Genomic DNA, 21,223 nt, shown 5'->3' with positions numbered 1-21,223 from the left:
AAAGCCTGGGTGAGACCACTTTCTGGGCCAGAAGATTCAGGGATCAGCTTGGCAAGGGGCCGGTAATAGGCCATGGCAGGAAGGAAACTTGCAGAAACGGGTTGTGGAGAGGCCTCCAGACTGGCTACTTCCAATTTGCCTTGGTTTGGCCATGTGGGCGACCTTTGCCCATGTCGTGCTTGCTGAAATTGAAAATTGAATGAAAATGTGAAGGCTTTTTTTTCTCCTCCCCAACAGCTCACAAAGAAAGTGAACAACATAGAGACAGGCTGGGCCTTGGGAGCCACCTTTCACTTGCTGCAGTCTCTGGGCATCTCCCACTGAGGCCACGCCCTTCCTCTGAGGCCTGTATTTGCCAACAACCTTTTACCGGGAGAAGGAGACAAGACTCAGTCATGTTATGAGGCGGTCTGGAAACCACCTGGATTGAAACCCAGCAGCTGGCTTCATCAGGAGGAAGAGGTTTTTGTAGACAGCTCTTGCCCTTAAGTCTAGAGATTTGGGTTTAATTAATTTTACACATCTAATAGGAACTGGTACCTAACCATTCTGCTTGCACGGCTGGTACTAGAGTCTAAATTTTTGAGCATGCTTGTGTGTCACAGAGAGCCAAAAGGAAGAGCTTTGGAACTTAACCAAAGAAAAATCTCATTTCAACCTTTTGAGTGCCTCTTTCCTTTTGAACATTTTAAGTTTCCTCTTACATGTTAATCTTAGCTGACTGATTGCAATCCCATAGCCTGTCAACACCAGTATATTTTTCCTCCCTGCACATTGCCTTGTCCCACCCTTACCATACCCATCCACCCACTTGCCCAAAAAAGAGGGGGAAAAATACCTGGTTTTGTAATTCAAGAGGAAAGAAAGGTACCATCTCTGAAGTTGTGTGGTCCTGCTTTGTGCTAGCTCCAATCAGCCAGCTGAGAGCTGTCCTCTTAGCAGGAGAGCAACTCCTACCTGTACAGCCTTAAGAAAAGAGGCCATCCAGTCTCTAAGGACATGTTTTGGGAGAGCGTGGCTGCCTTGTATAGGCCACCTTCTTTTAATCAACTTTTTACGTCAACCGTGAGATTAATGAGTATGTCCAACCAAGGAATATGTGTTTATTCAGTGCCAGTGCCTCCTTCCAGGCTCTGTTTATAGTAATTTGTCATCCTAATTTTATTTCTTTGTATTTCTAAGAAGTACATCTCTACCCTTCTATTGGAGGATCTAGATTTTGGCCGTAGCTCCTTTCAGTTTGCCCTTTTATTCTGTTTATAGCAACATTTCCTCCTACCTGGCCCCTGATCATTTTAGCTACCATCTCCTAAATTGTCTAGTTCCAGGGTTTCTCATACCCTTCTCGATGATAAGCTAACATTTTATTTTGTTGGCCATTTTGGCCCTCACACTGTGGATTCTCTTTTTAGGTTGGAATGCTCTGAGCCCTTCATTTTGTGAATTACTTCCCCTAAAATTCATTATCTCGTACTTTCCCATAGGCCCATCACCTGCTTCTTGTCTTCCCGCTCAGCGCCCTTGGGCTTGAAGGATCTTCCTGTTGACTGGCTCTTTGACCTTGGCTCTTTACCTCCAGCTTCTTTCCAGTAGTTTGTATCTTCCACACTTGTAGCCATCTCAGTAGCTTTCTTCTGGCTCTCTCACCAAAAAAATGTTATTAAACACCTGGCCCTCACAAGAGCTCCTTTTTTAAAGTTATTCCACTGAGTCAGTAAGTGGTTAACATCTGATGTGCAAGTAGCTAGCCAAATTTTATCTTTATCCCCCACATTTTAGTGTGTTGTTTGGTTTCTTTATTTCATTGTGGAATTTTTTCAGATTCTTCATACTGACTTTATTTTCTTTTTTCACACTGACTTTTATTATACCAAGGTCACCTTGATACCTATTGTCTTCCTCAAAAGAATGCTAAATCTTTAGAGTTGGAAACAGCCCAAAGATATAATCCAGCCTTCTAACTGTTGCAGAATCCCCTTAACATTTCTAAGTAGCTGTATTTAGCTTCTGGTTAGCATGTTTTGAGACAGCTCATTGCATTTGGGACAGCACTGATGTTAAAAATCCCTTCAATGTGGCGCTGCAATCTCTCCTCTCAGTGGTCTTCTCTAATCCCTCCTTTCACAGCCTTTCCATCTCCTGAAGAAAATTCCTCTCGAGTCCTTTGTGGTCTCTCCTTTAATAGAACACTTGGCTTCTGGACCCCTTACCATTTTTGTCACACAGGTTGAGTGCTAGAACCAGTCATACACTAAATGTTGTTCCACATGATTAGGGAGAGACCAGTTTCTCTAGTAGAAACCAAGTGTTTTCCCCAAGAGGTAAGCTGTGTTCACTAAAGACTCCACCAGTTTGACGGTTGAGAGAGGCAAGATTCCCTGGTCTTTGTCATAGCTTGTCTCTGAAGATTCTCTTATGGACAGAGGCTGTTCAGACTCCTTTGGTCATCCCAAGTACCTCCAGAACTCTTGGATAGATGCATTAACTCCAGAAATGTGTCTACCTAAATTCTGATCATCTTGACTAGAACATCTGGAGAGAATTAACCAGTTTATCCATGTTAGGAGCAATATGGAATAAGAATTTTTATTTCTTAGAAAAAATGACTTGTCTATAATGTCCTTTTGCCCCTTAGTGTACCTTTTGGGCCTCTTATTGAGGAATCCTATAGTGGCTAATATTGCTGGTTACGTTTCTTTTCTATAAATGTGTTTATATATTTCAAATACTTAGGACCTGGCTTGGCACATAGTGGACATTGTGTGTTTACCATCATCATATGAAGAACATCCTCTGTGGTAACGGAGGGCCTTGCTAGATGTGCCTTAAAATTCTTCCTATTTTGCCTGATTTTATTTGCATACTTTTGGAGAGTCCATGTTCTCCTTTCCTGGGCTACCTTTCCAATTTTTGTGAAAGATGACCTTTCCCTCCCCATTCAGTGGTGACCTTTCTGGACTCTGCTAGTAGTCATACAACTTTCACAGTAGTTGCCATCTTTCATTCTGGGCACATCTTTCCGGAGATTCCAGGAACATTTGTGACACTATCACTTTTTACTCTAGTATCTTATAAATTTTCTGCATTTGCCTGAAAAGCTCCCCTGTAGAAACATCTTTCTCATTCCTTCAATAACTAAGCTAAACTAAACAGAATAGTTTAGCTTGGTTCAAAAACAGACTGTTTCTTCTCATTTCATCAACAAATCAGACAAAATTTTCTTTACAGTATACAAATCTAATGGATCGCCAAATCTCTTCAAGAGGCATCTCTGGTACTGCGAAGTGAGCTCTTCAAACACCCACAGCACCCCTACACCCATTAGCCACCAGTCCGCAACCAAATATGACAAATTCTGCTGCTAATCAATCAGATTTTCCCTTTGACCTGGCTCCTGAAGTTCTCAAACCTGTGCAATGAAACTATTTATTGTTTTGTCACTGAACAGACAATGGTGTCCCAGAGAGGAACCATAAATAAAATTGAAATCCGGTGCTGTGATAAGGAAGTAATAATGAGCAACAAGATTTGGTTTTCTTTTTAGAAAGTCCAGTGCACCTACAACAAAGGTTAAAGCAATTTATTTTTAATTTTAAAACAGTAATTCTAACAAAAATGCATCAATTGAATATTTCTAATTCTTCTTTATCAAAAGATAATTGTATAAATTTATGACCAGCCTTTAAAAAAAACTATAGATCTTCTCTTTAGAAAGGATTGTTAACAAGTGAAAATGAATGATATAGCACCTTAAGTTGTTTTAGTAATAAAAAGTTATTTTCAACAAAAATCATAATAGTCTTCCTTTGGGGTTTTTCTTGGCTTGGTTTATATAACCCTCCCCACAGCAAATTATCACTTGTTATTTGGGTTCCACAGACCCCTTAAATAAAGGAGAAAAAGAAACTAGAGAATGCTAATATAAAGTCAGTTTATTAAATTAAATCTTGAAACTGTCTGATGGCCTTGGGAAAAGATGTTTATTTTTCTTCAATATAATCTGCAGAAGAGGAGCATTCATTTGCTTGCAAAGGCCATAATCTGTTCCTAAAGAGAAATGAAACAAAGTGAGTGATACTCTAACATTGTGAGGGCGGGTGAAGAAAATACTTTCAAGTATTCAAAGTGATTAAAGCAAAAACTCAGCAAAAGTCCCAGATACTCTTCACAAGAGTCCCTCCAAAGTGCCTTTCAATGGATGTTTCTCAGTAGAAAAAGCTGACCAAGCAGCAAAAGGAGTTGAAGCATCTTTATCTTTGAAAGCCCCTACTTGCTATTTTAAGCCCTTCCTTATCCTGTATAAAATTACTGCTTAGATAGGCCCTAGCACCAACAAGCCCAGCAAGGTCTTTTTTGCTCATTATTGCTGGAGAAGATAAAAAGGATAATTTTAGAGCCAAGAAAATTAATTCAAATTAACTAAGTCATTGGCAAAGTCATTCCTCGGTGACCAAGACTCTGAGAGCCATGAGCGACCTCTTACTTTGAGTGGAGACACTGCATTTGTGGCCTGCAAGCCCCACGTCCTGAGCAGCACAAGAGGGGTAGCACTGGTGGAATAGAGCCTTTTTAGCAGGTCAGTAGCAGCCAGAAGAGCAGTGTTGTGACGTTGTCGGTCTGTCTCGTAACCTGTGAGGTGGCTCATGGAGCCTGGAGGAAAAAAGGAAAGTTACACCCTAATCCCATAGTGAAGTTTTCTTTCCAAGAAAAGTGCACACACTTATGTCCACCACATCTGGCTACTGAGGGGCATTCAGGGGTCCTGATTTTCCCTAACTACATGACCCCTGGATACTTCTTTAAGGTACTAGAATCCTTACCCAAGTCTTTCCCATCGAAGGCTGCAGTTCTAAGGTGATGGACCAAGCTGGAGATATCCCCAAAGCCCATGTTGACACCTTGTCCTGCCAGTGGATGGACTCTGTGGGCTGCATCCCTGCAAATGAAGCAGAGTTTAGGTGTGGCCTCCAGCAACAGAGTGAGAAGGGAATAGCTCTGCTCTGCCATTATCTTACCCGATGAGCGCCAGCCGAGGCCGGACGTACTCAGCAGCATGTCCCAACCCAAGAGGAAACAGTACTCGGCTTTTGGCGTCCACCTTGGCTACGCTTGGCGGCAGCTGGCGAGCTGAGACCTTAGTGGGCTTCAGAAAGGCAACAGCGTAGTGCAGCATGGTGCTGGCCGAGTCAACGAAGTCTGTGTGGTTAGCATCACTCCACTGAGTAGCATCAGCCACAAAACAAAAGTGAAATTTCATCAGTGACTAGCAGGGGATTAAAAATTAAACAAGGAAACTCTTTTTATAACCAAAGCCAAGGGCAATGGTACCTAACATGCCTAAAATAATCTAGACCCCCAAATGACAAGTCCCTCCAATAAAGGCAAAACACAGATTCCAGGTTGTAGGATCAAGCCAAATTGCTAAGCCCCAACCTCAATAACCTGCACCAGCCACAATGTAGCTCATTCTACAACATCCTCTTGCCTCTGACACACCCCTCTGCTTAGAATGTCCTCCCACTTAGACTTCACCAGGATCTCACCTCAGAGCACCCGAGGCTGTCAGCTCTTTTTATAAACCTTCCAAACTCGCCTGTGTGTGCTCACCTCTTTGTTCCCATAGCATCCTATGCATACTTCTACCACTGTTCTGAAATTGATGTGCCTTTCTCCTCACTTGACTATGAGCTGCCCTAAAAGCAGGGACTGTGTCTATCACCAGACCCTTTTATGTAGAAGGCACTTGTAATTATCTATATAATAAAAGCCTAAGCGACTGTTACGGCAGAATGACCAGAACGACTGGTCACTATGATGTGCACTGACCACCAGGGGGCAGATGCTCAATGCTGGAGCTGCCCCCTGGTGGTCAGTGCGCTTCCACAGGGGGAGCGCTGCTCAGCCAGAAGCCGGGCTCACAGCTGGCGAGCTCAGCGGCAGTGGTGGGAGCCTCTCCTATCTCCACAGCAGTGCTAAGGAGCAGCGAGCCAAGAGGTAAGGAGCAGCGAGCAGGCAGGCGATAAGGAGAGAGGGGTTCCAGACTGCGAGAGGGTGCAGGCCGGGCTGAGGGATCCTCCCCCACCATAACCCCCCCCCAAGTGCATGAATTTTGTGCACCGGGCCTCTAGTTGCTAAAATGAATGTCCTACAGAGTCCTGTGCCAGGAATACTAGTATATGCTAAATGGCCCAGTGGGGGGTAGCAGTTATCTTGGAAGCCACTTAAGTATGTTTAGTTCCTTTTACTGTTACTACCATTGAGCAGTGAAACTTAAGTTCTTTGGTGTGAATTATTAGTGAGGTAGTGGAGTTTGGTAGTTAAAACCACAGACTTGAGGGAGAGCCTCATTTCAGAACCCAGCTTTGCACAAGAGGTAGGATCTTGGGCAAGTTACCTATCTCTAAGTGAGCATGTTAACAGTACCTACACCTCAGAGAGTCACTGATTTAAATACATACATGCAGGTAAAACTCTTCCCCTGTACCTGGCACATAGTAAGCGCTCGATAAATGTTACCAATTATATTAGTGAATTTAGATAAATGTAGCATTTAAACTTCAAAAATAATGTGCCATATCTAAAAGCCATATTACTCCAGAATCATTACTATTTGAGCACCTATAATGTATGAGGTATGCTGCAAGCATTTTACGTAAAGTCTCTCATCTTAAGTCTTTAGACTTTTACTATTATTAACCTCTCAGAGGTTGGTGATAGTATTTCCATTTTTCAGGAGATTTACAGTTAGTACCAGTATTGAACCTATGTCTGTCTAAAGCAAGGGTGGGGAACCCTTTTTCTGCCAGGGGCCATTTGGATATTTATAACGTCATTCAAGGACCATACAAAATTATCAATTTAGAAATTAGCCTGCTATATTTGGTCAAACATTAACTAACTCACCCCTAATGCCTTGGCAGGGCCAGACCAAATGATTTTGCGGGCCTTACATGGCCCATGGGCCCGACATTCCCCACCTCTGGTCTAAAACTTTTAAGACCCCCACTGAAATGTGATTAACCCCTCTCCAAAACATTCTGATGCATCAGGCTTCAGAGGTTCAGGCACCTGGGACCCAGTAGAGCTGCTCAAGATTACCTAAGAATTACAGCTTCAAAAGAGGCCAGTGCTAACTTCCACCCAGGCAGCTGTTCAATCAGCATAACAGCAGCCCGTGACCCTCAAAAGAGCATGGTGCTCTTGTTTGGATTTCCCTGAATGCCCTCCTCCACGTCATCCAGACCAAGCCTTTCAGTTACAAAAGGGCAGCTGGTTGGTTACTTCTTTTTCCTACTCAAACTGCCTTTCTGTATCAACCCCTGCAACACCTAATCAGGCAGACAAGTTGATACTCACAAAGGCGGAGTTAATGGCATCCACAAAGTTCTCCTCGTCCATGCTGACCAGCTCTGCTGCATGCTCATGGGATGTGGACCAGACCAAGGAACTCAAGGTGTCTGAGAGCTGTCTCAAAAGAACACCATCAATACTGAGAGCTAAAACTTCTGTTCTTGGGCACTATCAAGCACAAAGGTATGAAGGAGAAACGAAGCTAGCCTGGAGATACTTCACTTGGAACCTGAAAATGGCTGAGAGAAAATGAAGTCCTAAAAGGTAGGCTGGATGTGTTTAAGCAGACTAGCCAGACAGACTTCTTACCGGGAGCAGAGCGATGGGCCCTGAGGGAAGAAATCTCTGCCAAGCTACATTGTTTTCTGTGACCTGTAATAGAAAGGAGACCGGTTGTGAGAAGTACACACATAAAACACCAGCAGGGTCCCCAGATGGTGGGCTCAGGGTCGTATTTTTTTTTTTAAATCCTCACCTGCGGATATGTTTATTGATTTTAGAGGGAGAAGAAGGGAGAGATAAAGGGACAGGAAAACATCCATGTGAGAAAGAAACATCAATCGGTTGCCTCTTATATGTGCCCCAACTAGGGATCAAACCCGCAACCTAGGCATGCACCCTGACTGGAATCGAACCTGCCCTCTTTCGGTACACAGGACAATGTTCCAACCAACTGAACCACACTGGCCAGGGCTGGGCTCAGGATCTTACCTCCGATAAATGCAGAGTAGCCACAACAGCAGACTGGTCGTAGTCCCAGCTGACATTCTGGATTCCAGCAGCTTGCCGTACTCCTGAGTTGTGACCATCTGCACCAATCTGCACAGAGACAAGAGCCTGCTAAGTCTTATAATCTTTGAGTAAATGAAACTGCTCCAGAAGTTTGTCTCTGCCTCCTAAAGATTTCTCTAGTTCTAACTGCTGGCAAGCCCATCTATGGCAGACAACTTTTTATCATGCCTGCCTCACTCACAGCTCTAAAGGGGTGGCTCTACATATGTGACCCCGGCCTTAGCTGGGGTCAGACCAAAGCTGGACATCTGACCCACAAGGTGCCAGCCACAGGTTAAACCCAGCCAGATTCCCTTGCTATTTGGACTAGAAAGCAATAGGCAGGCACCAGAGCTGAACAGTCCTGATGTAAGGTGAGGGAGGGCTGCCATGGAAAAGGGAAAGCTGATGAGCAGAGAGAGGAAAAATATAAGACACAAGGAGATGACTTACAGGACTCCTGGGAGGGAAAGAACAGGCTCAAGTTCTGATACTCTGGTTCCTGTCTCTGTGAGGCCAGCTGTCCTTATTTCATGACCTAAGATGGTCCAGGAGATTTGGTCCTGTACAGGATTTACAACAAGACCATCTTAACTGGAGCTGGCTTACTGGGTACTGGTCCTTATAACCAAAAGCTTAGCCTAAAATTAACATCAACTGTAGCTTAGATGGAAAACTAGAGGCCCTAGAATTGAGGCTACAATGTGGCTATGCAAGACCCCTGGCGAAATAAGAATCTTTAACTACCAACAATTTGGTCTGGAGGGTGCTGCCATCACCTAGGGTAATATGAACCCAAGGGCTGGAGTCTGCCATGGAAATTGGAGAAGGCCAGGTATAGCCGACTGCTTTGCTCCGGTAGAGAACAGTCACTCGGTCTAGGGAGGTCAGAAGAGAAAACACAAAACATTAGGAAGACAGCCCACACAGGCTTGAAGAAAAGCCATAACTAAACCTAAAGCAAGGTCCCAGGACAGCTGTCTCTTGTCCTTTACTCCTAAACAAGAAAAGATCGGAAAAAAACCTCATGTGACTGGTGCTGTCATCTGAGAGCTGATAAACAACAAAACCACAGGGATGAATCAGTGTAAAAAATCAATCTCTCAGTGAATTACCAGCCTACAGCAGGCACTCTTCCCCTCCTGCTCTTCCAGTTCACTCTACGCTTAAATGAGCCCATGTGTGCTTTCAGAGTAAACAGCATGGAAATACCACGGGCTCAAACTTCTAGATTTCATAACATTTTTCTTCCTCCTGGAAATCATTTTACTTCTCTGACCATAAAAATGATATGCTCACTGTAAAAGTCTGAACAAAAGAAAAGTTTAAAAGGGGGGTGGGGGGAACCACCCTCAATCATGCCACTCAGAGACAACTACAGTTAAGGCTTTGCCATAGAGCTTACCAAACAATTTCCATACATGTTTATGTGGCGTGCACACCCTCACACACACAAGTGGGATCATGTGACATGTAATATTTTTCACCAATCGACTGTGGGACATATTTCTAAGTTACTAAATATTAGGTCTAAATTATCTTTAAAAGATGCACAGAAGCTCATTACATGGGTGAACTACTACCCATACCAAAAGCATTTCAGGTTGCTTCCAATTTTTTCTCTTTAGAATAACCCTGAAATACTTGCAAATCATATATTGAATAAGGAATTTATATTCAGAATACATAAAGAACTCTGGCCTGGCCGATATAGCTCAGGGGTTGAGAGTTGACCTATGAACCAAGAGGTCACGGTTCGATTCCTGATCAGGGCACATGCTAGGGTTGCGGGCTCAATCCCCAGTGGGGAGTAAACAGGAGGCAGCCGATCAATGATTCTCTCTCATCACTGATGTTTCTAGCTCTCTCTTCCTCTCTGAAATCAATTTTTTTTAAATTAAAAAAGAACTCCTATAACTCACAAAAAGACAAATAATCCAGTTTTTAAATGGGCAAAAGATTCTGAATACACCTTTCTCCAAAGACAAACAAATGACCAAAAAGTACATGAAAAGACACTCAACATTATTAGTCATCAGGGAAATACGATCCAAACTATAATGAGATACCATTCCATAGTCATTAGGATAGCTATTTTTAAAAAAAAGGGGGGTAGGAGCCCTGACTGAGTAGCTCAGTTGGTTAGAGCATCCTCCCAGTATGCCAAGTTTATGGGTTTGATCCCTGGTCAGGGCACATACAAGGGAATACAACTGGCAATAAAAAAGAATAAAGTACTGACACATGTTACAACATGAATACATCTCAAAAATACATTCAATAGGAGAAGTCAGACACCAAAGAATACATGTTTTATGAGTCTAACTCTATGAAATGTCCAGAACAGGCAAATCCCAAAAGACAGAAAGTAGAGTAGTGGTGCCAGGGGCTGGGGGTTGGATTGGGGAATATTATGAATGAGCTCCAGGTTTCCTCTGAGGTAATGGAAATATTCTAAAGTCATGTGATGATGGTGGCATTAACTCTATAAATAAAAAAATCATTGAATTGTACACTTAAAATGGGTAAATTTTTTGGTATGTAAATTATACCTGGATAAAGCTGTAAAAGAAAAACCCTAAGTATCAGAATGTTTGTTTATGGTGCACATTCAGTATTTGTAAAAGGGATCCTTTCTTCCAACGAGCCCTAGAATAACTCTAAAGAGGTTCACTTTCCAGAGAATGAAAGGGCGATGGAGAGGTGGGGCCTCACCTGACACGGCCTCCAGCTGCTTCGTGAGGGCATGCATGATGACGTCGTTCTCCACTATGTAGCCCATGTCATCCAGGTTATCCTTGTCGAACATGATCAGGGCTTCTGAGCAGGCGTCCCACACCTGGCAACACAAAGGGAACGTCTGTGTGACAACCCAAGGAAAAGGAAACATTACTGCTTTCCCAAGTGACAGAGCAGAATAACCACACACTGTCAATCCCTCTGGCAGGACATAAGGAGAAGAAAATTCTCTTGGGAATGCTTTGCCCCACTTTCTTAGACGGAGTGTGGACATTGATTCTTGCCACAGTCTCAGAAAACCTGGAGAATGTGGACTCTAATATCTTAACACAAGACAGGCCAAGGTATCTTGCCAAGAATGATAAAGGAAGCACCTGCATTCGCCGAAAGGCTCTGTATCTCATGTTGCAGATGTGGTCCCAGGCACCGAAACCTACAAAAGAAAGGATCTATGTAGAGAGCAGAGCATCCTTCCTGGGCTCCCCTGTGTCCCTCCATCTTGTTGTTAGAGGTTGTTCTCAGTGTTCTCCATAATAGAGAAATACTCTCCCCTTCTATCCTGTTTGATGGCAGGTGCTACACTACTCTGTTCCCCAGTTCAGATTACACAGTATGAAAAAGACCCAGCTTTCATGATCAACAGGTCAAATCACATTGTAAAGTAGGGGAAACGAATAAGGAAATCTAAGCCATACTGTTCTTTTTTCTTTGCCATCCTATTGAAGTTACAAACTCTCTGAATAAAGACTACTTTTTGTTGATCTCCATGGCACTGAAGAGATTCACTCATTGAGGAAATATTTACAGAGCACCTAAAATGTGACAAATACATTTCTAGGTACTGAGCAAAAAGTGGAAACCAAATGGACAAAGTCCCCACCTTTCTGTAGCTAACATTCTAATGTATTATTTGTAGTAAAAAACAAATACATAATATAATGTCAGGTGGTAGTGTTATGAAGAAAAATAAAGCAATATAAGGGGCTAGAGAGTGATACAAGAGTCTATTTTAGATAAGGTGGTTCCAGACAGGATAGTCTGAGGGAATAACATTTGGCAGAGACCTAAAGACAATTTGCTGACAGCTGGTCCTGTTTGCACACATCCATCTTCACCCCAAAAGCATTTATTACACAGGCTCCCTAGCTTCCTACAGGGCGGACTCTGGGAATGAAGAGGGTGGGGCTACTGGAAGTGAATGCTCATAATTAGTTCATGTAGTTTTAGTTCCACCCATTTATAATGACCCCACATCACAAATGAAGTCTATGCGATGGACCCACATGTCCCAAGGATATCTTCCTCAGACTGGGAATTGGCACATTAACAATTTCAGAGGTCCTCATCTTCAACTACGTGCCAGACTCTAACCACACCCCTCTCTCCTACCCGCCTCAGCGAGCTCCCTCCACCCAGATGCTCTGGGGCACCCTGGGGAGCCGAGAGAGACAGATTGGTTCTATGAGAGAGGATGTTCTACTCACTACTGAGAAGGGTTGCAGAGCCAGGGGAAATGGAGCTGACCCTGTTGCTGTAAGTTTCTGGCAATTTCTCCAATACTTTCTTTGGACCTGCTTCTAGCAACAGGATTTTCTTATCATGAAAGTGAATATCATATCCTAAAAAAAACAAAACAAAACAAAAAAACAGGCAAAATTTTATATCATTTTAGGAAAATCAGAATTTATTTTTTCATTGCCAAGAGAAGCAACAATTAATTCCTGAACCCTTAGGTACAAATTTTTTACAAAGCACACAAAAAGGAAAAACCATGCAGAGTCCTAAGCAGTAACATATACCACCATTTCAGCCATGAGCCACCCTGCCAACTGCCGTAAGGTAGTATTTAGACACCAGATATTTCTAATCCTCAAAGAATAACATCACTGAAAATTACAAGTCCTGTTCAACAGAAAAAATGTAGCTAATAAGCAAAATTCATTGTGGCGTCAAGATTAACTCAAGGATAAAGAATTAGTCTGTAAAAGGGGGCCAAAAATACATCAGTTGTGCCTACAAATGTGATCCTAAAACAGTGCAGAGGAAGTAAAAAGGGAACTTGGGCCCAGCTGGGGTGGCTCAGTGGTCGAGCGTCGACCTATGAACCAGGAGGCAAGGGTTTGATTGCCGGTTAGGGCACATGCCCAGGTTGCAGGCTCCATCCCTAATGTGGGGTGTACAGGAGGCAGCTAATCAATGATTCTCTCTCATCATTGATGTTTCTACCTCTCTCTCCCTCTCCCTTCCTCTCTGAAATAAAAAAAAATTATTTAAAATAAAAAAAGGGGGGGGGGGGCTTGGGGATTCCATCACTGGGTGTCTGTAGCACATTACAGTCAGTCCCTCCAGTGTCTCAGAAAAAGACACAGGGGAAAAACATGCAGTGAGTTGCTGCTGCCAATAAAGGAGAAAAATATGTGATAGAATTGCCCGACCACCTCCCCCGACCCCGTTCCTCTAGGAGAGCTTCCTCTCATTCCTCCTTTGATCAGTTATTTACAAATCTTTTTCCTTTGCTAGATTCTAAACTCCTAGGGGACAGGAATTTTTTCCCCTTATATTAATATCCCCAGCAGCAAATGCTGTTATCTCCTCAATCCATAAAGTAGATAATGTCTTCACAGAGATTTTTGTTAAACCAGAGACCAGGAAACTAACAGGAAAAGAATTAGATTTCCAAACACATTATAAGATATAGCCAAGTTTAATACATTATTTTTTAGCTATTTAATGTAACATTTTAGAAAACTCATTTGTCAAAAAAATATTAGAGAATTTACAAGTTTACAAATAACAATGTAAAAGGGAAATACAGATATTTCAAGCCTAGAACAGAAATCTGAGTTTAAAGAAAAATCAAGGAAAACATAAACTGACTGATATGACAAGATGAAGAGCCATCTATCTAAAATCAAATGGGTGTGGAACTATAAAGTAAGGTCAGTCAGGATATCAACTACTGACAAGGCATTTTCTTTGGGATACATGCCATGATGATCAAGGAGAGACATTAGCACACACAAAATCCCAAGCAGGTAGTTCACCTGACTCAACAGGAGAAAACACCCCCCACTACACCTGCCTATGAAAGGTGTATAACACTGTACAAAAGTTAAGAGGTAAAGTTATTACAAGACAATTACGCACTTCCCTGTGTTTTTCATTCTCAAAGTGCGGTCCTCAGATCTGCATCCATCCCCAGAGACACATGTTAATAAAGGGCCTCACCTGGGCAAACTGAATCAGTTACTGGAGGTAGAACTGTGAACCCTCATTTCTAAAGTATCCCCCACAAACGGGCAACAATGATTGTCCTTGAAGAGAACTGGGTGGCTAACAATAAAAAATGAAGTCTTACTTTATATGCTTTACTAGAGGCTCGGTGTACGGACTTGTGGGGGAGGAGAGGGGTCCCTCGGCATGGCCTGCGGGGATCCGGCCTAAACCGGCAGTCCAACACTGCCTGCCGCTCCTGCTCATCCCTGCACCGCTGTGCCTGCTGCCACCCGTCAGTAGGCTCACTGCTACTCCGCTGCGGTCTCCAGGCTGTGGTGGCCAGCCGTGAGCTCTGCATCTGGCACCCCTTGGTCAGCTGAGCGGCGCTCCCGCTGTGGGAGCGCACTGACCACCAGGGGGCAGCTCCTGCATTGAGCATCTGCCCCCTGGTGATAAGTGCGCGTCATAGCAACCGGTTGAACGGTCAAACGGTTGCTTAGGCTTTTTAGATAGATAGATAGATAGATAGATAGATAGATAGATAGATAATCTATATCCAATACCCTTTGTATTTCAAAATTCCTTTTGAATTTTATGTATGTGCCTGTCTTAGTTTTCAAAACCCAAAACCAAAGCAAAACAAAACAACCCAGGTGATTCTTAAATGCACCTGAGAACCACTATTTTAATCCATTTATCAATAGGTACAACCAAAATAGCTGTCAGGGAGAAAGGGTATATACACAAAAATCTTTGCTTTTCCTAATTACTGGCTGTTGAGTGCAAATTACTTAAGTTTTCTTGAGCTTTAACTTCCTTACCTGCACAATCAACAATCAAGATTATTATGAAGATTAAATAAAAATGTATGTAGAATACTTTAAAATATGCCTATCCATAGCAAGTGCTTAATAATTGATAACTATGTTTTCTATAATTACTTTGAGACTCAAGCCCATCAGCTTATACATAGCATTGTTTCCCACTAGTTTCCTAGAAGAGGAACCACACTCTAATTCTCAAGTCAACAAACACTATTAGTGATCTTTGTGAGGCCAGAAAAATCAAACCTAATTTCTGAAAGTCACTGTACAGTTGTTAAAAGCAAACTTTCCTGAGTTTGGTGGCCTGGGTTTGAATTCAAATTCTGCTAGTGCCTGGTTATGAGACTCTGGTCCTTACTTAACCTTTGCCAAGGCAACTTTTCTCATATAAGATATGAAAGTATTATCTACCTCACAAGGTAGTGAAGCAGCCAAAACTATAAATATGAAAGCAAAGTTCTTACCTCACCTTATACACAAAGTTTAACTCAAAGTAGATGATGGCTTAAATGTAAAAGCTAAAACTATAAAACTCTCAAAAGAAAGCATAGGAGTGAATCTTCATGACTTTGGGTTGGGTAATGATTTCTTAGATATGACACCAAAAACATAAGTGGTGAAAGACTGGTAAGTTCAATTTCATCAAAATTAAAAACTTCTGACGCTAGCCGGTTTGGCTCAGTGGTTAGAGCGTCAGCCTGTGGACTGAGGGTTGTGGGTTCAATTCCAGTCAAGGGCATGTACCTGGATTGCAGGCTGGATCCTCACTCCCAGTCGGTCTGTGTGCAGGAGGCAACCAATCAATGTCTCTCTCACATTGATGTTTCTCTCTCTATCTTTCCCCCTCCCTTCCACTCTCTCTAAAAATCAATGGAAAAAATATCCTCAGGTAAGGAACAAAAAATAAAAAGTAAAAAAGTTTTGGGCTTCAAAGGACTCCATCAAGAAAGTGAAAAGACAACCCACAAAATGGGAGAAAATATTTGCAAATCATTTATCTGACAAGGGATGTGTACTGAGAATTCATGAAATACTCTTACAACTCAAAAATAAAGACAAATAGTTCAAATGGGCAAAAACTGTAACAGGCATTTCCCCAAAAGATATACAAATGACCAATAAGCATATGAAAGGATGTTCACGACCACTCGTCTTTATGGAGATGCAATTCAAAACCAGGAGATACCATTTCACACTCAATGGAATGACTAAAAACAAAAGAACATTAACAAGTGTCCAGGATGTAGAAAAACTGGACCACTCCTATGTTGCCGGGAGGAATGTAAAATGGTGCAACCACTTTGGAACACTGTTTGGCTGAATTACCATATGACCCAGCAATTTCACTCCTAGGAATCTATTTAAGATAACCAAAAATATGTTTACACAAAAGCGTATACACAAAATCATCCATCACTTAATGAATGAATGAACAAAACGTATTATATCCACACAATGGAATATTACTCAGCCATAAAATGAATGAAGTATTGGCACATGATACAGCCGATGAACCTTGAGAACATTAAGTAGATTTCACGTAGATGGAAATGTCCAGTAAAAGCAAATCTACAGACAGAAAAATACATGAGTGGTTGCCTAGAGCAGTGATTTGCAACCAGTGGTGCTGCAGGAATTTTTAAAACATGCAATCCCTGACTAGTCAGGGGCATTGACCTCTTTCCCTTGTCAAATTCAAAAATGGCAACTGCCAACACAACAGCCGTCCGTGTGAATGAATCAAAATTATACCTATTTATACCTATTTTTTTGTCAGATGGGCAAAAAATATATGTTTTGGAATTTCAGTAATTAGTTTATGTGTGCCATAAGATGAAAGCCATTGAAAATCACTGGCCTAGAGCTAAGAGTGGGGGGAAATGGGCAGTGGCTGCCAATGAGTTCAGATTTCTTTTGGAGGTAATAAACATGTTCCAAAATGTGTCGTGATGGCTGCACAGTTCTGTGAGTACACAAAAAAACACGCACATTAAATTGTATGCTTCAAATGGGTGGACTTTAACTCTGGCCCCGTAGCTCAGTGTGTTACGGTGTCCCATCCACCAAGGTTGCGGTTCCATCCAAACAACAATCAACCAATGAATGCAAAAATAAGCGGGACAACAAATCCATGTTTCTCTCTCTCAAATCCGTCAATAAATAAAATAGTGGTAAATGGGTGAAATTTATGGTATGCAAATTATATTTCAATGAAGCTGTTAAAACACACACACACAAAGAGGAAAGAAAGGAAAGAGGGGGAGGGGGGGGAGAAAACACCTAGCTAGCCCAATGCAACAATGCCTGACTGCTTCCAGTTTTGCCCATAGCTAAATAACTCTGAGCAGGTCTACACTGAGTGGCCAGATTATTATGAACACCCCATCAGTACTTCCAAAAATACTGAATATTGAAAACTCCCTAAGCAAATACTCTCAAGGTTTTATTATTATTACTTGCATAACTAATTCACTTCATAGCACTGATGGGGTGGTCATAACAATCTGGCCGCTCAGTGTGTTTCCCTTCAGGTTGGAAGGACTCCTAAGGTACCTCCCACTTTTGACCCTTTGGCACGCGAAGAACCAAACGCTTGCCCTGGGGCCCCGGAGATCCTCTGGGGAGGGAAGGGGCCACAAGATCCGCAACGCTCAGACTTTGGGAAAACAGTGCCAGAACTCCCAGGGTCCCCACCGCTCCACGGCCCCTCTCCCCCACACGGCTGGCCTTGGAGATGCGCTTACCCAAGGCACAGGCCATGGCGGCGCCCACCAGGCCTCCACCTGACACCACCACATCGTACACGGTGTCTGCCGGGGCACCGGCCCACCTCCGACAGGAGACTAGCGGGCCTCCGCGGGCAGCCGCACGTGCAGCCCCGACCCGGCTCCCAGCCAACAGAGCCGCCATGGTGCAGACCCGCTCCCTCCTCCGGCACCCCGCTAGGCCCGCCTTGGGTAGCACTTCCAGAGCAGAGCCCTCCAATCACTTGCCGCCTCAGCCTCGCGGCCTCAGAACCGGAAATAGGACGTGAAAGGGAATAGCCAATCGGAGAACAAGTCTTGCCTCGTTGGGCGGGATGGATTGGAGGCTCCCTGGTAGGGGACTGGTTCAAGCATCCGCCTGGGAGCCAATCAGAGCACAGGTCTAGAAAGGGGCGGGGCTTGGCTTGCGTAGGTAGCGCCGCCACCGCAGTCACCGCTGGTGTCGCGGACGCTCTGTCTCTGCCCCACTGAGAAGATGACCGTGGGGAGGCGTGCGGGAGCCTCGGGCGGCGCTCGGAGCCTTCAGGTGAGGAAGAAAACAGAGGGGGAAATCAGGTCTGGGCCCCGGAAAGGAGTGCCTCAGAGAGGAAAGTGTTTGACGTTGCCTTGGAGACAGACGTAGGGGCGTGGTCCCGAGGGGCGTGGGATTAAAATTGGTCGCGTTTAGCCCTGCCTGAACCCATGAGCCCTATGTCCGGCTCTTCGCAGAACCGTGCAGTGGCCCTCAGTTTTCGCTTTATCCTCTCAGCTACCCTAGGGCTGTCGTGACTGTTGTCTCCATTTTGTAGAAGAGAAAACCGTGGCACAGAGATTAAGAAATTTGCCCCAAATCCATATAAACAAAGTAGAATGGTGATTGCTTAGGGCTGGCGGGAAGGATGAGGGATGAGCTGGGAAGTGAGGTGGGGAAGGGTTGGGAAGGTTGGGGGAAACAGGGAGTGACTGCTTAATGGTATGGGGCTTCTTTTTGGAGTGATTAACATGTAAAACTGGTGGCGGTTGCACAACTGTGAATATACTAAAACCCACTGCACACTTTATTTATTTTTATTTTTAATTTATTTTATTGAGTTTTTACAGAGAGGAAGGGAGAGCGATAGAGAGTTAGAAACATCGATCAGCTGCCTCCTGCACACCCCCTACTGGGGATGTGCCCGCAACCAAGGTACATGCCCTTGACCGGAATCGAACCTGGGACCCTTCAGTCCGCAGGCCGACGCTCTACCCACTGAGCCAAACCGGCCAGGGCCCCACTGCACACTTTAAATAAGTGAATTCTATGTATTGCATGATATGTGAATTATATCTCAATAAAGTCCTTTAAAAAGGAAGTTTCCTAAGATCACACACTCTTCAGTAGCAGAGTGAGGGCTAGAGCACCTACATACCTTTGACTCAGTCTAGTGATCTTTGCAGTGTTAGAGCTGGACCTTAGAGAACCCAGTAAAATCATCAGCAAGTCCAGCTGCAGTCAGTCATCCTCTGGTCCCATCCTGGCACCACCACACCTTTCACACTGGCCCTCTTACTACCTCTCCAAGAGCCAAGTGTGTTCCTGCCTCAGGTCCCTGCCTCAAGGTCTTTGCTGTTCCTTGAACCCAGAAACCGCTTACCCCAGATCTGAGCAAGGCTGGCTCCTTCCCATCAGTCATGTGTAAATCCCGAACTCCTCCACAGTGAGAAGTGAAAATCACCCCAGGTCTGAGAAAGTACAATTCAGACGGTATTAGACAGATAAGGACAGCAGCAAGATCAGCAGAAAACGGTGTTTCTCAGAGGACCACACCATTCTGTAAAATGACCAACACCCCCTTCTAAATGGTTATGCTTACCTATCAATTACTTACCCAGCCCACTTGTTCTTGTCACTTTTTTTTAAAAAAAAATTTTTTAATTTTGTTTTATTGCTTAAAGTATTACAAAGAGTATTACATATGTCTCCTTTTTTTCCCACCTTGACATTCCCCCAGCCTCCCCTACCCTGTTCTTGTCACCTTTTGAGTAAAAATTGCTCAGTCATCCACTTAGTAAACTGCCCCCTCTTCACGACAGCATCCACTCAGAGTTGGTCCCTGCTTCCCCTAACTCTCATCAGAATTATTCAGGACAAGCTAATCCTAGAAAAAGCCCCTCTCCCACCCTCTAACTAAAAGCTAGCCCCTCCTGAGTTCCCTATAATTTTCCATAGTTTACTGCAGCAAGTTAATAAACCTAACTCTGATTATAGTACAAGCATACACACCTACCACAATATGTTTCTATCTTTACATAAATATATATGGTCTTTATCTGATGGTTTTTTTTAGCCCATATATAAGGAAAGCTTCCTGTAGCTACTCTTATAATCCCATAGTTGTATGGATTTCACTAAATTATTATCTTTTATCTTATGTCTTCCTTTACTAGAATGTTAGCTTCATGAAGGTAGGGGCCTTGTCCTGTTCTCAGCTTAATGCCTAGAGCAGATTAATCACCTAATAATGTATATTTTCTGGAGTATTTAAACCCAGATGGGTTTCCCATATTCTAGAACATTGCTCATTCAGCTAGACCACATTGTCTCTCCTGTTAATTATCCATTCCTAGTGACACAGTGGAAATCAGTTAGAATATGAGGAAAGCAAAGGTGTAGACAGAGGAAGCAAGAAAAGGAAGATTGACAAAAGTTGGTAAAACCCAAATAGGGCAGGGCCCAAAGTGTGGCCAAGGTCATGGGTAGGATTCCTGGAGGGAGCAGAATGCCTGGTGCAGAGTAGTTTCTCTGTAAATGCTCACCGCACTGCATGAAGTAGGGACCCAATTTCAGCTCTTTGCTTCTCTTTCCCGTCTTTTGTCAACCAAAGATTGCTGCCACAATTCAACACCATCAGAAGTCCCCAATTTTGGGTGCGGTCCAGGAGAGATTTTATTCAGTAAAACAACTCAAAGGGTTGCAGCTCAGTTTGCAAACCTGGGAAACACAATCTGCTGGCTTATACAGAGAAGAGTGTCTGCCTTCTAGTCTCTGATTGATCAGTTTTCATACAAATGAACCACAGACTTCTTGTGTTCTGATTGGTCAGTTAATATGCAAATGGGGACATAGTTGCACAGCTCCAATTGGATAGGGTAGGTCTTCAGCCCATTGGTTGAATTATAGCTCCAGGAGCTCTATTATAAGGGTCAACTCAGATGGCAGGAACACAGTACATGAGGCTGGCAGCTCCAGCTGAGGTTTTCCCTGACATGCCGTGGGGGTGAGGGACCATTGTAGACAATGGCTGCTACACTCTGGTTATGAATTTGAGCCCAATTAACACAAGGAGTCCTTGGCAGGTATATTCTTTCTTGGGATTGACACCTTCAACCAAGCACACCCCATATACCAATTTGTGAAATTTCTTTTTTTTTTTTCTTGGATAAAAATTCTTTTTTTTTTAAATTTTGTTTTATTGCTTAAAGTATTACAAAGAGTATTACATATGTCTCCTTTTTTCCCCCCCTTGACCTTGCCCCGGCCTCCCCTACCCCCCAGTGTCTTGTGTCCATTGGTTATGCTTATATGCATGCATACAAGTC

The 21,223-nt window shown here is 43.4% G+C and overlaps 3 protein-coding genes across 7 annotated transcripts in view; 2 read left to right on the top strand and 1 right to left on the bottom strand.

Moving 5' to 3' along the window:
• The window catches only part of ENTPD5 (ectonucleoside triphosphate diphosphohydrolase 5), a 35,671-nt gene extending 31,887 nt beyond the window's left edge, over positions 1-3,784 (top strand). For all 4 annotated transcript variants that reach the window (XM_005883551.2, XM_005883553.2, XM_005883552.2 and 1 more), the window contains one exon: positions 238-3,784. In XM_005883551.2, the coding sequence (XP_005883613.1) occupies positions 238-324 (87 nt within the window). In that variant the 3' untranslated portion in view covers positions 325-3,784. The remainder of the gene's footprint in view (positions 1-237) is intronic.
• COQ6 (coenzyme Q6 monooxygenase) lies at positions 2,869-17,881 on the bottom strand. Of its 2 annotated transcripts, none has more exons than XM_014531180.1 (12): positions 17,645-17,860; positions 12,345-12,479; positions 11,235-11,293; positions 10,837-10,960; positions 8,869-8,999; positions 8,062-8,169; positions 7,660-7,722; positions 7,357-7,518; positions 5,016-5,218; positions 4,821-4,936; positions 4,484-4,650; positions 2,869-4,047 (listed from the first exon to the last, which is right to left on the bottom strand). In XM_014531180.1, the coding sequence occupies exons 1-12, from the start codon at positions 17,808-17,810 to the stop codon at positions 4,018-4,020; spliced, it is 1,464 nt and encodes a 487-aa protein (XP_014386666.1). In that variant the 5' UTR covers positions 17,811-17,860; the 3' UTR covers positions 2,869-4,017. The 2 variants fall into 2 exon arrangements, with proteins under 2 accessions (XP_014386666.1, XP_005883617.1); XM_005883555.2 differs by having other exon boundaries at positions 3,915-4,047; positions 7,357-7,464; positions 17,645-17,881.
• A 209-nt stretch (positions 17,882-18,090) lies between these two features.
• Positions 18,091-21,223, top strand: part of FAM161B (family with sequence similarity 161, member B) — a 13,607-nt gene continuing 10,474 nt past the window's right edge. The window contains exon 1 of the mRNA XM_005883550.2: positions 18,091-18,191. Coding sequence (XP_005883612.1) covers positions 18,141-18,191 — 51 coding nt within the window. The 5' untranslated portion in view covers positions 18,091-18,140. The remainder of the gene's footprint in view (positions 18,192-21,223) is intronic.

The sequence above is a fragment of the Myotis brandtii genome, unplaced genomic scaffold (assembly GCF_000412655.1).
Source record: "Myotis brandtii unplaced genomic scaffold, ASM41265v1 scaffold793, whole genome shotgun sequence".
Taxonomy (NCBI): Eukaryota; Metazoa; Chordata; class Mammalia; order Chiroptera; family Vespertilionidae; genus Myotis; species Myotis brandtii.
Note: the sequence above shows the minus strand (reverse complement) of the source record. Positions and strands in the feature narration are given on the sequence as shown.